We start from the raw sequence: 15,247 nt of genomic DNA, 5'->3' as shown, positions 1-15,247 counted from the left end.
GACTCGTGCAGTACTCCTACTAGTACTACTACTGTATGTAGCTCGAACGAATGATTTCCTCTTGAAAGGATACGATTTCGAATCGCGCCCTTGATGGCGATCGGGGACAAGGCTGTTGCAAGTGCGGGTGACGCAAAGCCTCGTTTCCTCGCAGATCCTGATGAAGCAACGTACTGGCAGCGTGTCAAGAAGACGTGGGACATGCTTGACTTTCGCACGGCATTCGCTACATCTCAACAAGTGCAAGATGCAAAGTCCATTGTGTGGCGTGCCAGTACGTGACGACCCGATGTCTTCGTACATGATCGTACCTGTTCACGCACAGAGAACGGTGCTCCAATCTCCGACGAGGCCAAGTACCAGGCAGCATTGCATCTCACCCGGGCAGTATTGCACCCCGACACAGGTATGCCTGCCTCGTCATCGACTGCTCTGATGTTCACCAGGGGATACGGTGATCTTCCCCCTGCGGGTGTCCATGATTGTTCCCATGAACTTGGGTCTTGACTGCGGCATGATCTTGGCCTCCACGACGCGGTCCACTATCTTTTGGCAGTGGTAACATGCTAACCAGGCTCGGCATTTCTCGCCACCTTAGCCGCTTCTCAGCAATTCTAACGGCTTCGTAGGCTCAACCAAACGTATAACGCACTACACTACTATGCCAATCGGAATGCAACGAATCAAGACACGACAAGCCAGCGGATTGCCGCGTACATCGGTGCCACAGCCAGTTCCGTCGCGGCGTCGGTAAGGACAATGGCGAATTCCACATTCGAGCCACGTCGTGCATGACCCGAGCAGGACGTTGATGTGACTTTTTCGTACTGTTTTCTCCATCTTGATGCATCCACCGCCCCCGCCACAGTTGAACCAACTCGATGCCATTAGCTGGGCGTTCGACGATGGGCCAAGGCGCACCAAAATCCGCTCATGCTTCGATTTGCGCCGTTTGCCGCCGTTGCTACCGCCGATCTGCTCAACCTTGCAGTCATGCGCCAGTCCGAATACCTACGCGGGGTCAACATCTTCGACGAGACTGGCGAGTGGGTCGGGGTAAGCAAGGCGTGTGGGCTGTACGCTGTTGCATCGTGCATTGGCGGGCGCATCTTTGCCGCGGCGCCGATTTTGATCATTCCACCGTTGATCATACAGCGCCTCGAGACAAAGACAATGGCGTTCCGCACGCGGCCATGGCTCAAGCTCCCTGCGACGCTGGCGCTCGTGGCAGTCATGATCCAAACGTCGGTCCCGCTCACGTTTGGCCTCTTTCGACAATCAGCCCAAGTCGACACTCGCTACATCGAAAACGATTTTCGCCACCGCGTCAACGCGAAAGGGGTCATCATGCAGACGGTCACGTACAACAAAGGCATTTAACATCATGGAAAACAAGCGTCGGCCTGGCTTGACCTTGGCTGGTCCTCCTTCCACTGGTGGTGATTCGAGTGCACAGGATTTGGGCGATCGACTGCCCACTGAAAGTGGGGATGCCCTTCGATCCAGTTCCATTTGCATGTGCAATCGTTGTGCTGGCCAATGCCCGTCGGCTGGCAACGCCTCCGGTCCATGGAGTGTTGTCGGTGGTGTGATGCGACTCGGACGCCACCGAAGCTTGCACCAAGAATGATGGAATGATTATAGAATTGGTTTACGTCGTTTACGCATCCGCCCATCCTTCGGCATTGTGCAAACGCACGTCGGCGTCCATGTTGGGCGAGTTCTGAATCGCATACAACAGCTTGGCCTTTAGGATCTCTTTCGTCGAGTACGCCGGCAGACTCAGCGAGAAGAAGCATGTCTGGGCGTGAGGCAGGTACTGATCGGGGTGGCTTCGCGCGCCTTGGTCGTGCGGGGCCTACAATGTGTTTCATTCGTACCCAACATGACGTAGAGAAAGCACCTGAATCTTGAAATTCATGGGGAAATCCTTGGCCGAATTCGGCATGCGGCTGCGCGCCCACACAAAGAGCAAAAACAGCGTTCGCTCGTCGGGGGAAAACTCCTCCAACACTTGCCAGAACGCGACGATGAGGTCGCTGTTTGGGTCCACATCTTCGTACTCGGTGCATTGCTTGAGCAGCGACACATCCACTTCCCGTCGACCGCACACGAGGGTTTCGAGCTCCTTGGCGGTGAACAACCCGGCAATCTCCATCGGAATCACAGCGCTCAAGCCTTCGCGCAGAGCAGCAAGTTGTGGGCCGCTCTCAACCAGCCGCTTCTTGAATGTCAAGTCGACAAACGCATCTCGAGACGCATAGTCGACGTGCTGTGTCTCGCCGTCTGGGCGCAACGCCACCTAACCCAACCAACGACGCAATGAACTATTACGTTTGCGTCATGGGTGTCGAACCTCGGTGCCGTCGCTCAGGTGGGTTGTAAAGGTAAACTGCTTGCAGTACTCGTCGGCATCCTTGGACGGTGGCAGCGTTTCAAGTGTGGTCAACGTGTTGAACGCGACAACGTCAATGTCTTCCAAGTGATGGCGATTCAACGGAAGTCCGACCAACGGCCGCCACACGACCGACGGAAGGTCGAGACCCATTTGGAGCCCATGGCGCACGGCAGTCCCGATCAACTTACCGAGGAAGCGGTGCAATTCAAGAGCAATGGGACCGACGGCAACGGAAATCGTGCCGCAGCTCGGGTTCAGCACAAACTTATCTTGATTCATTCCTGTCCCCGACCGGCGATTCGGACATGGAACGAGTAGCGGCAAAAGGCCCTGCTCACCCTTTGTGATTTCCACCTGATCCATCTGGAAAAACGTCTCGTTCAGCGGATGCAACATACACCACATGCATTGATGCCCACCTGGAGCTCATCGACAATCTGCTCAAACACAGCGCGGTACGGGCCGCCGTAGTCGTTGACGCCTTCCCCAAGGAATTTCACTTTGAAGGCTCGTTTTTGGCCGCCATGGCCCTTGCCCGTGTACGCTCGTCGGAAGCCTGGCACATACACATCCGCATTGATAGCACCGACAACCACGACGAGGTAATAAAGCCAAATCAAGCCGCAATCTCGATCAAAATGGAGCGTACCAGAGTCGCTCCACGTTCGCATTTCACGGTAGAGTTGTCCAAACACTGATTTTCGTAGCCGATCCGACGGGGACGGACATAGCGCGAGCTTGGACGCTTGGGCTTGAATGCGGTTGATGCGTATGATTCGAATTTCTCGCGGGTCTTCATATTCGTCGCTGGGTAGCGGGGTTGGCGTCGCCGTTGCTTTCAACGTAGCATCCCAGAAACTCAATTTGGTGCTGGTAAACGTGAGCCGGCGCAGCGCACGCACACTTCGGTCGTCAAAGCGGACGAGGGGCAAGCTGCGGAGCACCTTTTGGTTGAGAACCATCAGCAAGGCCACACGGGGCTGCACGGCAATATCGACCGCTTGGCAGGGCAAGTTGATCACGTCGACGCCGACTGTTGCGCACAGCGAGTTGATTTGATCGACGATTGATTGATCCGTTGCGAACATTCCGTGCGCCAACGTGCAAAACGCGTCGAAGCCGACTAAAGGTGCTTGATTTGTAGCAGAGGCGAAGGCGTCAGGGGGAGGGATCGTCGTCGTGGCTTGGATTTCAATGCCGTTTCGCTTGATCAAGACCAGCTCCGGCAGCTCTTCGTTGTCCCAGTACCAGGCATATCCACGTCCTTCTTCACCTCCCTCATTGCCTTGGGTCTCGACGCGATACCACAGCCGATTGCGATACACCCCTGGACAATGTCAAATATCGGTAAACACCGCGAGCAAACCAGCATACCTAACACAATGGCCTCTTCCGGAGCGTCCAGCGCACGCCCACCCTTGCTGATGATGCGCACACGGTCTCCTGCAACGAGCACCGTTGGGCTACTGCCGCACACTTGGATGCATCGCTCCACGGACGTGTCGACATCAATTTGCATGCCTTTCGATCGAATTGCAACCCGGCGGTAGCGATTTGTGCGCCATCGTGTGTAAAAGGCATAACTCGACTGCATGAATGCCAACGGCAACGGACGATCATGCGACCAAGCGTGCAAGACAGACTGCAGCTCCACGTTGTCTTGGCACAGCAGCGTCGGGGATAGACCTGGCTGCGACACCCACTTGCCATTCAGCGTCACCTTGTCGCCCGCTTTGCGCAAGCCAATGCACGGATACAACGTTTTGATGTGGCGATCGCTCTTGAGACCGTCAAAGGCAACGCCCAAGTCGGTCACAATGTGCTCGCCGTACTTGATTCCGTCCATGAAGAAGCGCAATTTGCCTACAGCATGGCATGAGATGTCGACCGCGACCCGTACGAGACGTACCAGATTCCATGTTGAGGCACACACCAATCGTGTCGCCTGTGTTGAAGTGGTCGCCGTAAATGCGCTCCGTCGAGTTGTGGTACGTCGCTCGAAAGTTGACAAACCCCCAGCCCTGCCACCGGCCCAAGTTGAGCGACGGCTGGCCCTTGACGTGCTTTTCACACACTCCCAAGAATACGCTGCCGAATTCGCCGTGGTCGACGCGGACTTCCCAGTAATGGATGCCGCTGCTAAACCCCACGGTGCCCAACGACAAGTTGCGCGCTTCTCCTGACGTGCATTGCACAGACATCCTGTCGTCGGACAAGTTCATGGTCGAGAACGTTGCTTGCTTATCCAGTACGAATAAGTGCTTGGATTGCGCTTCCAGCGTGCTTTGTACAGGAACCCACGTTTTGGTCTCAGGCTGCCACAAGCTGTGGGTGTACTCTCCAGTCAAGTTGGTGCCGTCTTCCGTCAGGTGGTATTGAGTTCCGGGCACCCACCGATCGCAGCCAAACTTGACCTGCCATCCCATGTCAACATCACCTTGAACCATGCCAAGTTCCACCAGTTCCATCGAGTGCTCGGCGTATTGCCCGACAACCGCAATCACAGCGTTCATGTCGGGGTATTCAACGACACCGGCAATGCCTGACGGCAAGTCGGTGCGGTGGAGACGAAAGATGACCCCGAGCTGGACTTGTTGCTTGGATGGAGGAGCAATTTCTGGAGTCGGGTACGTTGTGATCACTTGGTTCTCACTGTCGACTTCAACATGAGTCAAGTCATACTGACCATCCGCGCCCCAGCGGTACGTGTAGAGGGCATCGTTTGGCCAACGCACACTCATCCCTGTCAAATCGTGTCAATGCGCCGCCTTCTTCTCAACGACACAATACCTTCGCCTTCAATTCCACTCCAAGGACTGATGCCTTCGACGACGCCGATGCTGCCTTGGCCACCATCTTGATCGCGCCATTTCCAGTTGGGGCCGCGAATGACTTTGCAACCAATTGTTAATGGCGGTGGGGGCGGAGTGGTCGGTACGTCTGGTGTGCTTGCCGGGGGTTGCACTGGGAACGGTTGATTCAATTGGCCACTCCAGAACTGGGACGCTTCGTCACTGAGCACGCCCATTTCAAACCCATGGTGCCATTCCGTGTCACCAACTTTAAAGCCATATTGCGCGGCGAGCAAGATGCTTTTCTGGGCTGGAGTCAAGTATGCGACTGTGACGGGAGGGCCAACAGTCGGGGACGTTTGGAAGGATGGAGCTGCCGACGGCGACGGGGGCGTCGTCGGGGTCAGGAGTGATGCATTCTGGTCCTCAGAGGACATGTCGTCGTCGTCAGGTGCGTTGGAAAGCAATCGTGTCTCGCTTGGCGGTGATTCCGTGTCCGGTGGAGCTAACGACGGTGTTTGAACCACAGGGAGCTGGTCCAACATTTGCAAGAGCTGGATCGCTTTGGTGATGCGCGGCTCGAGCGATGGTTTTGCTTCGGATGGCGACACAACGAACAGCGTTGCCGTCAACTCCATCAAGCTTTCAAGGTACTTGGACACGACAGGGTAGTTTACGTACTCCTTGGCGAGGCGAGCGCAGGTCAACGCATGGAGTCGTGCGACAGGGATAGCCTCCAATTGCGAGATTGGGACTTGAGGAACAAGGCCCGAGAGGATCCGAAACGCTTTTTCTTTCAAATTCATGCTGGGCGAGCGGAACGCACGGCTCCACGCTTGAATCAATGCCACCGGGTGCTTGGACGCCATCAGAGTCGTCACAAACTCGGCGAGGCCGACGTTCGGATGCGCCAACACGTGGCTGTCGTGCCACACGACGGGCGGGTCATCCACATTCAACATCGACAACTGGTTCGTGACAATACTTTCGACGGCGCTGTCCCAGTGAATTTTGGCATATTTGCGGCCAGACGCGAGTCGGATCTGATCGTCGATGCACCGGAGAATTGCATCTTCTAGGTGTGGACTTAACGCGGTCACGACCGCGGGCTTGAAAATCTCCGACACGGTGGACGCCGGCGATGTATACGTCGCCACGAGCTTTAAGAACGTAGTCACTAGCTCCGTCGGCACGTCATCCAGCAAGCTCGTCGGCGATGCGGCCAAGATGTACACCAGCATCTTGCGGCAGTGCAGGATCGCCAAGGCACGTGTCAACGCGCGGAAATCCATCGTTGGGTCCACCGTCGACTTGATGCGTGCCCCGCCACTTGCCTTGATGTCCTTTGCAAAGTACCGGCAGTCAAAGTACTCTTCGCCAACGTACTCTTCCAAGCAATCTTCGTGCTCGCCCTTGTCATAGCTACAACATAAACAATCCGATCTCAAAACCCAACTCTCGAGCACGGCAGACTCCATCCATACATGATTTACATACCTCGACGTAGAGTTGCACGTGGGAGTCCAAATAGTATGCAGAACGGGAGAGAATCCAGGAATCGGATGCTTGAACGGCAGCCCACCCAAGTTAAACGTGAGTCGTTCGCGGCGGTTGAACGACGCACACGGGTACACTCCTAGCAAGTGGACATGAAATACCCTGCAGCACCCAAAGCGACGACTCGTACCCCCCGCAAACTCGACTCCTCGAAACGCCGCGTCCATGTTTTTGCCATTGAGCGTGAAAAACATCATGCCAGCGTCGCAGTCGATGCCACACCCAATCACGTCACCTGGTTTCCACTTGAGACCGTATGGGCAGCTGTTACCATGCCATTTCATCTGACGCCACCCGTCATATGCCCACGAGTGTGGCCCGTCGCCGACGCCGTCGCCGCGCTCTGAAGCCCCGCTGAAGGCTGCGTCCGCCCACCCGATCTGGATGCATCCAGATGTGCTGAGCGTCGCTTCGTAGTACCTATTTCAACATCCTTGAGCATCACACACCAGATTATCCACTTCTACGTACCATTTGCCCGCTAGCGCGATGCAGTCAGGAGCTCCAACAGAGGCAAATCCACCCCCTGCAGATCCCTCGACGAGCATGTCATCATTGATCGTGGCAAGACCGCTCACGGGACGCAACGGGTTCGGCCCTTGGGGAATCCTCTGCGCACATTGTCCACAATCGTCACGTGTGTTCAAAAGAGCGACATGACCGCACCACAATCGCAGGGCATTCGAGGTCGCCACTCTTGCCAGCATCTCGCTGCTCTTCTTGGCGGCGGTCGTCCGCTTCCAAAGCTTCGCCATTTGACAAAATCCAAGTCAGTGCCGCATCCACGTTGTTGCGGTTTGCAATCTACCCCGAGGCGATCTCGTCATTGAAGATATGAATACCATTTGCAACGTACCAATGCCTTCTTGCACCATGTGATGGGAAACCCCATTTCACTCAGTTGCTCGAGTAAAATGGGGGACACATCAGGTCGATTGCTTCGGGCAGCAAGGACGCTCGGCGCGGAGGCCGATCCTCCCGTCCGTCGCCTTGTGGCAGCGCCAACGTTTGGCTGCTTCACCAACCGATCCATGTCACTTGAGTGCTCAAAGCAAAAGTTGATGGCAGCTTCAACTTGGTATGAACACTTTTGCAAGGCCACCTCACACCTACGCTGAATGTTCAAATCCCCGTCGTGGCGAGTGTGGTGGATGCACCATTCGCGAGGAAAGCCCATTTCCATCATTTGCTGGCACAGGGCCGACGGTGGAGCAAAAGCTGCCGACATATCGTGTGCCGCGTCACCATTGCTGGCATCGACGGACGGGGGGCGCTGGGTATCGCACCACTTTTTGTACATCTGAATCCAATGCTCTTCAAGCAACCCAATATCCGATGTGTTTTGCGTGTGAATCGTTGCAACTTGAAACAGCGCTGGAATTGAAGCACGCAGCCAGACGAGGACGTCGCCTTGTTGGACAAGAGATCCCAGCGCGCGAAACCCCATGAGGCTGATGATCAGCGCTACGAGTTGGTCCTTTGCATCTTGGGACTCGTTCGTGTCGCCTGCGTCGTCGTCGTGATCGGACGGGTCGTCGTTCGAGTTCAAGACCGAAGTCAAGAAGTACGGCAAGTTGTTTTGAACCAACTGCGCCAAAATAGGCTGGGAAATGTCCGAGCTTTTGCATTCGACGTCTGGCAAGGCCGAAATATCCTCCAACGGGACTCGGATCGAGCGACTTGAGCTCAAGCTAAGGTCCGTTGTTGCTCCTACGTCCACATGATCCAATGCAGCAAAAGAACAAACAGAGCAGACCATGCTCACAGCGAGTTCAAGGTGTGCGCAATGCATGAAAACACATGGCCTTACCAGATGCGCCATTCTTATGCAGAAGCACCTCCGCCGCACCTTTTTCGACATCCAATCCGACCAACACCCCCTTGGCACCTCGAAACATGATTTCGTGGGTCGGAGCATTGGTAGATCGAGGCAGCAACTGAATGACCATCCCGACTTGCAGCCCTTCAATGTGACCGCCCAACACACAAAGCACCGCCAAAGCGCGAGTTCGAAAATCTACTCACAAAAACGTCATGTCGACGTGGGGAACGAATGCAAACGCACCAAACGAATTCGACGGTGCGGATAGCGCTTGCAAAAACACCGCATGCATAACTGTCGCCCACTCTGGAGATGGCAGCAGCGATCGCAGCAACAAAACAACTTCGACACCGCACCCGTGGTGGAGCTTGAGATTTGACTGTTTTCCTGTCTGTTTGTCCCCTTCCGCATTGGACACTGTTGGAATCAAACGGCCCAGTAAGTTCAGGAAAAAGCCGACCAGCTCCGACGCGTTGCGAGCGTCATCATCGTCGCCAGTGCCCATGTATTCGTCGTCCGATGTGGCTTGAATGTGAAGCGAAAGCGGGGACAAAAACGGGAGGAGTCGACGCAGAAGCTGCAGTACACGTTGTTGGATGGCAAACGTTCCTTCGTGTCACGCATCAGTGGATCATAGTGTACGCGCATACGCACCTCGTTCCACCAGCTGCAGCAGCAATCGCAGCCACCGTCCCGACGACAAGTGCTGTCGGCAAATCGCAGCTCCGCTCACTGAGTGCAGAAGACTGCAAATTTGATAGCAATATTGTTGCGGCCCCACATCTTCTTGGCATGCGTTGTTGAGCTCCGTGTACAACATATTGAACACACTTTTGCCGAGGGTTTCAGGGCCCGATGGCTGACGGACAAGTGGGATCGAGGCATTCACATCTTGGGTCGACGATGGCGCGGGCTCTTCGTGGCTACTGGTTGCGACTTGTGCAGCCAGGAGATGCACCACCTACAGATCATCACGTACATGTGTCATTGTAATCAGCTACACGAATGTAGGATGCAATGTACTTTGAGTGCAGCTTGAACAATGGGTTTTGTCGGACTGTGGTTGTCGCTGGACGACGCCGCCGACGACCGCGCTTCATCAAGGACAGTCTGGAGGGTGCGGAAGATACCGACACGGGAAATGAATGCATGGTCGTCGGGGGTGATGATCACGCCCCATGCTTGGAGCACCACCAATTGCACATCGTGATCTTTGGCCCATGTCGCGCGAGACAGGAGAGCTGCCAGGTTGCCGTACAATTGTTCCCATGACTCACGCACTTGACGGTGTAGAGCCGTGCCAGCCCCACCGAGCGCATCTAGGTAATGGGACCCTCCGTGGATTGACACGGACTGGTCCAACGAGTCCACGTTGCTCAGCCACTGCAGCACACCGCACAGTCCGGCACTCTGTTGAAGGCCAAGTTCCACCACGGCACGCATCGCGTTCAGTCCAAGCATGCGAAAATACGCCCTCGAGCAATTCTGTAGCATCATCGATTCCAGCCGCTTCAATTGGACGCCCGCTTCGATGAATCTAACCCAAGTCATCAATGCCTTTCCATACGTGATCTTATCAAGAGCAAACGCATTACGCCAACACGTTGGAGTTTCTCCGAAAATGGAATACGCAATCAAGACGTGAATCATCAAACCAAACGCTTCGTCTCCCAGTCCCACAACCACCTGAATGCACGCACTTTGGTACCTGGACACATTCATCACGATTTCCGAGAACGCGCGCTCTTGCAGCACATGGTGACCACGGATCGGTTGAAGTCGAAGCAGGAATCGAGCGCGACGGGTAATGAGAGTTGCGACACTGGCATACGTCATCGCGTTGGCGTTCTTCGTGCGAATTCCCCACTCAATGACACGGTGGGCCGACCGCCAAATGTGCAGGATGTTTTCGCTCGGACGAATGTCTTCTTGTGAGGCATCGATTGACGCCACTTGTGCGTGCCACAACATGGCAGCCAAAACCGTGCGTTTGGCGGTTTTCATGGCCTCGCCTACTCGTTTCCCCACGTCACAGCATCTCTCTCCATACGTAGAATGGGTTACCTCCAAGTCGGACAAAGGCAGACTCCCCGGCGTGCTTGGTGACGTATGAATCGACTCCGCTCTCGCGGCCAGACATCAAGTCTTGCAAGAACGAGCTGAAGCCTTCGTTGGACGTTGCAGGCAATGGGGGTGGCAAGATCGGCTGAAACCACGGCAGCAACGGGTGGTGCGACGTTTGAACAAGCGCTTGCAAGTGTCGACTAATGTCCGCGAGGGGCAGACCTCCCGACAGCAAGGAGCAATTGATCCATTCGTCGTACTCTTCGAATGGCGCGTCCGCAACCGACGGCGCAATCTCGGATTCGTCCAATCCAATCATGCTCTTCTCAATCACCGGTGCGTCATGCGTGAGGAAGCTTGAAATGTACGCGCCAACGAGGGTCGATGCCACGAGGTGGAGAACCGGTCGCGCTGCTGATGTGGCAAGACTCGGTGCGGTAGAAGCACTTGCCTTGCATTCGCCCATGATCCGGCCGCTCGTGTGGCTCTTGGTATCTTCATAAGTTCCTGCAAATGTCTTGCCGTCGACGCGAACTCGGCCCGCGACCAAGCATGTGCTTCCTTGCATCCACGTCTCGAGGAAATTCACTTTCGTGCCTCGCAGCGTACCTTTCAAGCTAACTGCGTTCGTCGAAACGGAGTGGCCGGTCAAGTCCCCTCCTCGACTGTCCTGCGTCAGCTCCACTACGTACTGCTGCGCTGGAATGTTTCCGGCCGCGCTCGATTTCAGTTCCCACGTCCCACCAATCTCCAACTGCCACGGGTGCTGCTCCGAGTCCAGTCGCTTGACCAGCTCGACCATGGCCGGCAGCAAGTGCCACGCAAACTGGACGCGCCAGGACGCCTTCATTAGCGCGAGCGCGCTCAGGAGCGGCACGCTCAGCTGCTCAACGTCAAGAACTTTGTGAGTGTAGCTCACCAGGGTTTGGAACACCACGTCCGTGTCCATTGCGAATGATTGGGTTGGAAACGGGGATTCGCTTCCATGGACCGCTCCTCGTGGGGACAGATGGGTAGGAGACAGCGCCTTGGGGATCGGCATTGAACCAGAAAAATTGTGGGTGTGCACAAGCGTCACCTGGTCGTCGCGTTGGTACAGTCCGATTGCGGGATACAACGCGCCGTACTGCGTGAGGCCATCGAATGCAGTTCCCCAGTCGCTATCGTCGTCCAACAGACCGAAGCTGAGCGCGCCAGTATCCGTGTTCAGGCGTACGCGCACGGTGCTGCCCGTGCTGAACCCGTCGCCGTAGTCTCCGCGAACTTTGCTGCGATTGTGCCACAACGCTCGGGTACCAATGAGGCCCCACCCCTGTCGATCACCCCCGACGTACGTCGACACGGCGGCATCTCGAGTACAAACGCCGAGAAACACGTGACCCTTTTCGCACCGATCGAGGCGTACAGCCCACTCGTGGAGGCCCGTGTTGGGAGCACAGGCATACGTGGACAAGACCATGCCCCATTGCTTGGCCGTGTGTTGCTTGGCGCTCGTGTTATTATCAACCAGCGTGAGAGTTTCGGCGCATCGTGAGGGGTCAAACTCCAACGCGGCGGGTGAGGGTTGGCCATTGCTACCCGTGGCGATGCCGTGAATGCACTGCAGCATGCCGTCCTGTAGAGCCCGCAGGAGGAGGAGCACTGGCGATGACGACGCAGTAACGTTTGCAACAAGTGGAGCGTGGGGGAAGGCTGACGGCGGCGGCGACTGCGCTGTCGGGTAAATGTGCACGTGGCGCAGCAGCAAATCGGCCAACACAGGGAGCTCGTTCCAAATCGTATGGATCTCCGCTTGTACTTTGTCAAAGAGTTGCTGGTACAACTCAGCCACCTACATGAACAACGTGAATTCAACTCACTCGCGAACAGGTACATCACCCTACGTTTTCAATAGTGACCTCGGAGGACGACAGCTTCGGCTGGTGAAGGTCGCCAGCTGCATTACACATATCCATAACAGCTTGTACAGAACATGTGCCTTGATTCAATCCCTCACGAATTGTCGAGGGAGCCCACACGAGCGGCGACTTTGTCGAGGAGCTTTGGACGAGCGCGGCGTCGTCAACTTGGTGGCATGACACGGTCTGTAGGGGAACGAAGGGCAGAGCCAAGTCGGGCAGCGCCATACGAGTGCACATCAGGTCCAGTTGGTACTGAAGAAACACACGACAGGAGTCACTCAGAGGCTTCGAATGAATGTCGTCGAGCAGCGACACAAGCAGGCGATGGCGAGACGAATGGTCGGGGTAAAAGTAAGCCAGTCCATGCACCCACGTGACTAGAGCCTGTTCGAGAACGCGATCATGGTACTGAACTGCCACGGGATGGCGCAACTCGCCAGTCGTCGTCATGTCCTTGGTTTGTGCAGTGTAGCGCTCGACAATGACCTTCAACGCAGTGGGGACGGGGTTTGGATTCGCGACGGATTGGCCGAGACCGACCGAAGCCGGTGCTGTCCCCACGACGTCCACGTGAAACAAGTGCAGCTCAAGCACATGCAACACCACGACTTGTCCAGCTTCAACAACCTGACACAGCAAATCGTTAGCTTCAATTTAATGCTTCAGCCACGACGCAAGTTGGATTTGCCATGCCATCCATCAGGTACATCTCCTAAACAACGTACCACTTCATCGAGCGGGTGGAGCTGACTTGTGTCGGTGGCCACCGTCTCCCGGTCGTGGAGGACATTCCAGAAGAACGCCAGATTCGAGTGCAACAGAAGAAACGTCAGAGGATGCGGCACGACGGGACTGGCGGCGGGCAAAATGCTGCGTTTGACACTTGCCACGTACGATTGACAATCCTCGAGCAGCGCCCCCAAGCAATACATGATGACGGTGGCGCCATCAACCACGTCTGGTAATGGATCGTACAGCCGCCACAGTTCGTCCGGGGAGAACGGCACAGGCGTTGGTTGCTCGATGATGGTGGGCGTCAGCGGAAGAGGGGGCGGGGGTACATCGGTTTTTTCGTCTTTCAAGCCGACTTCGGGGGACAGCGACAGTGCAATCGCACGCGCCATGAGAGCTTCTTCGTCGACCCCTGCAAACATGACGTTAGAAACGAGTACGAACACTTGGTTCACCGCCGCATCAAGTGCCCCCATTGCAGCGTACCTTCGTCCAGGTTGGGCATGTGTAGACTCATTTGTTCCACCAGCCGATCTTCGTCCTCCTCTGCATCGTTGTCCATGGCACGATGACTTTGTTCAAATCGACCTGGAGTTGGAAATATTAGCACGACAACGGTCAAACACAAGAGCTGCATGTTCCCACGCGAAGAAGCCATTTGCCTCGAGGAGGCCGATCAGGATATCATGACGATGCAACAAAAAATCGTACCGAGTCGAGATCGGAGAGCAGCGAGCGGATCCAGTTGACCCTCCAACTCCATGACGCTGCTGATAAAGTCCAAGGATGCAGCCGATTCCGCATTGGGACTGGCACGTTCCTTGTCTTTCTCCACCGACGCTGGGGGCGACGGCGACGGCGCCTGGCCGCTCAAGATTTGCAAGTGCGACCCCACAGGGATCTCCACCTCGTGCAATGGGTACGATGCCATGACCTTGACGACGAGGAGAAGGGCTTGCACCGATCGATCCCCAATAGCACGCGCGACAAACCGCGCCAGGTTCAACGCTGTCTCGTCTGGAGTCAACGGCGGTAGCGTGAAATCCGGGTGGTACATCTCGGGCTTCTTCGATTTCGAGGACGACGCAGTGGAAGCGGCAGTGCCTCGTTGCTTTTTCTTTTTGCTTGCGCGCTTGCTTCCGCTCTCAAACTTCTTCGGCATGGCGTCGTGCCCGGTGACCAACGGGTGGCACACGATCGTCCCGTACAACAGTGGATCAGTTTCACGGATCGCTAATAGCAAAGGATGGAAAACGCGCGGGTCCACAGCGTCCTCGAGCAACTGAATATGCAGTGGGACGGCCGGGGAGGGGACGTGGATGTCTGTCTCAGAGGGAGGCGGTGGGGGCAAGAGCGGCGTGGACGATGACGACGTGTCGGCATCCCCAGACATCTGGTCCGTCATGGAGGAAGGCAGAGGTGGAATAACTAGGGACGACGACGTGGAGTCGCTACTGTCTATCATGTCGCGATCGTCGTCGTTTAGGTCAAGTTCCGCCGCGGCAGCTGCGACGGCCGACGTCGCGCGCATGCTCTCGTTTCGACGGCCCCCGCCACTTAGCGCAAATTCAATGTCGGACTTGGCTTCCATGAAAAACCTGGTCAGTTCTTCCACCCGTTGTCGTCGCGACGCTTCCGAAGACATGCGGGAGCTGTTACTGCAGCTGTAGTCGTCCTTCTTGCCTGAGGTGGCCACAAGCACTTTTTCTGCACTAAGTTTCACCCCTTCGGCTCGTCCCGCAGTACTCAAGTATTGCAGGGAGTCGGTGGAAAGGACAGTATCGCGATCCGAGCAGAGAACTGCCAATTCTCCCTAGGTATGGAAGACACAATCGGAAAAGGACGACGCATATAGGCACACGCACCAGTATGCGTTGAGATCGACTATTCGAGGAAGCATTTTCTTGCTGAAGTATCTCGTAATGGACATTCGCTTGGCCGCGCCGGTCCTGCTCCACCGCGCCGGTTGCGTCCATTTTCC

At 55.9% G+C, this 15,247-nt stretch overlaps 2 protein-coding genes across 3 annotated transcripts; one reads left to right on the top strand and one right to left on the bottom strand.

The window, feature by feature from the left end:
• Positions 1-68: 68 nt before the first annotated feature.
• H310_09485 (hypothetical protein) lies at positions 69-1,428 on the top strand. The gene is made up of 5 exons (XM_008875576.1): positions 69-274; positions 326-406; positions 447-558; positions 630-750; positions 892-1,428. The coding sequence occupies exons 1-5, from the start codon at positions 94-96 to the stop codon at positions 1,378-1,380; spliced, it is 984 nt and encodes a 327-aa protein (XP_008873798.1). The 5' UTR covers positions 69-93; the 3' UTR covers positions 1,381-1,428.
• A 193-nt stretch (positions 1,429-1,621) lies between these two features.
• Positions 1,622-15,247, bottom strand: H310_09484. 2 transcript variants are annotated; one of them, XM_008875575.1, is made up of 26 exons: positions 15,132-15,247; positions 13,978-15,079; positions 13,753-13,854; positions 13,260-13,678; positions 12,517-13,161; positions 11,243-12,464; positions 10,634-11,194; positions 10,278-10,581; positions 9,593-10,106; positions 9,224-9,530; positions 8,813-9,178; positions 8,558-8,764; positions 7,905-8,457; positions 7,604-7,856; positions 7,414-7,551; positions 7,219-7,358; positions 6,878-7,167; positions 6,688-6,826; positions 5,189-6,612; positions 4,308-5,141; positions 3,773-4,261; positions 3,048-3,725; positions 2,818-2,954; positions 2,357-2,761; positions 1,904-2,302; positions 1,622-1,858 (listed from the first exon to the last, which is right to left on the bottom strand). In XM_008875575.1, the coding sequence occupies exons 1-26, from the start codon at positions 15,240-15,242 to the stop codon at positions 1,661-1,663; spliced, it is 11,937 nt and encodes a 3,978-aa protein (XP_008873797.1). In that variant the 5' UTR covers positions 15,243-15,247; the 3' UTR covers positions 1,622-1,660. The 2 variants fall into 2 exon arrangements, with proteins under 2 accessions (XP_008873797.1, XP_008873796.1); XM_008875574.1 differs by having other exon boundaries at positions 10,634-12,464.

This window comes from Aphanomyces invadans, assembly GCF_000520115.1.
Source record: "Aphanomyces invadans strain NJM9701 unplaced genomic scaffold supercont1.21, whole genome shotgun sequence".
Lineage (NCBI taxonomy): Eukaryota > Oomycota > Saprolegniomycetes > Saprolegniales > Verrucalvaceae > Aphanomyces > Aphanomyces invadans.
The sequence above is the reverse complement of the archived record's forward strand: the minus strand, read 5'-3'. Positions and strand labels throughout refer to the sequence as shown.

Excerpts from the sequence above, each read along its gene's own strand:
- H310_09485 (XM_008875576.1), top strand. The coding sequence starts at position 94 with ATGGCGATCGGGGACAAGGCTGTTGCAAGTGCGGGTGACGCAAAGCCT. Across the intron at positions 407-446 it reads AGTATTGCACCCCGACACAG|GGGATACGGTGATCTTCCCC; the intron begins GTATGCCTGCCT and ends GATGTTCACCAG. Across the intron at positions 559-629 it reads TCCACTATCTTTTGGCAGTG|GCTCAACCAAACGTATAACG; the intron begins GTAACATGCTAA and ends ACGGCTTCGTAG.
- H310_09484 (XM_008875574.1), bottom strand. The coding sequence starts at position 15,242 with ATGGACGCAACCGGCGCGGTGGAGCAGGACCGGCGCGGCCAAGCGAAT. Across the intron at positions 7,857-7,904 it reads ATGGGCTTTCCTCGCGAATG|GTGTGAGGTGGCCTTGCAAA; the intron begins GTGCATCCACCA and ends CATTCAGCGTAG. Across the intron at positions 6,827-6,877 it reads AGGAGTCGAGTTTGCGGGGG|GAGTGTACCCGTGTGCGTCG; the intron begins GTACGAGTCGTC and ends TCCACTTGCTAG.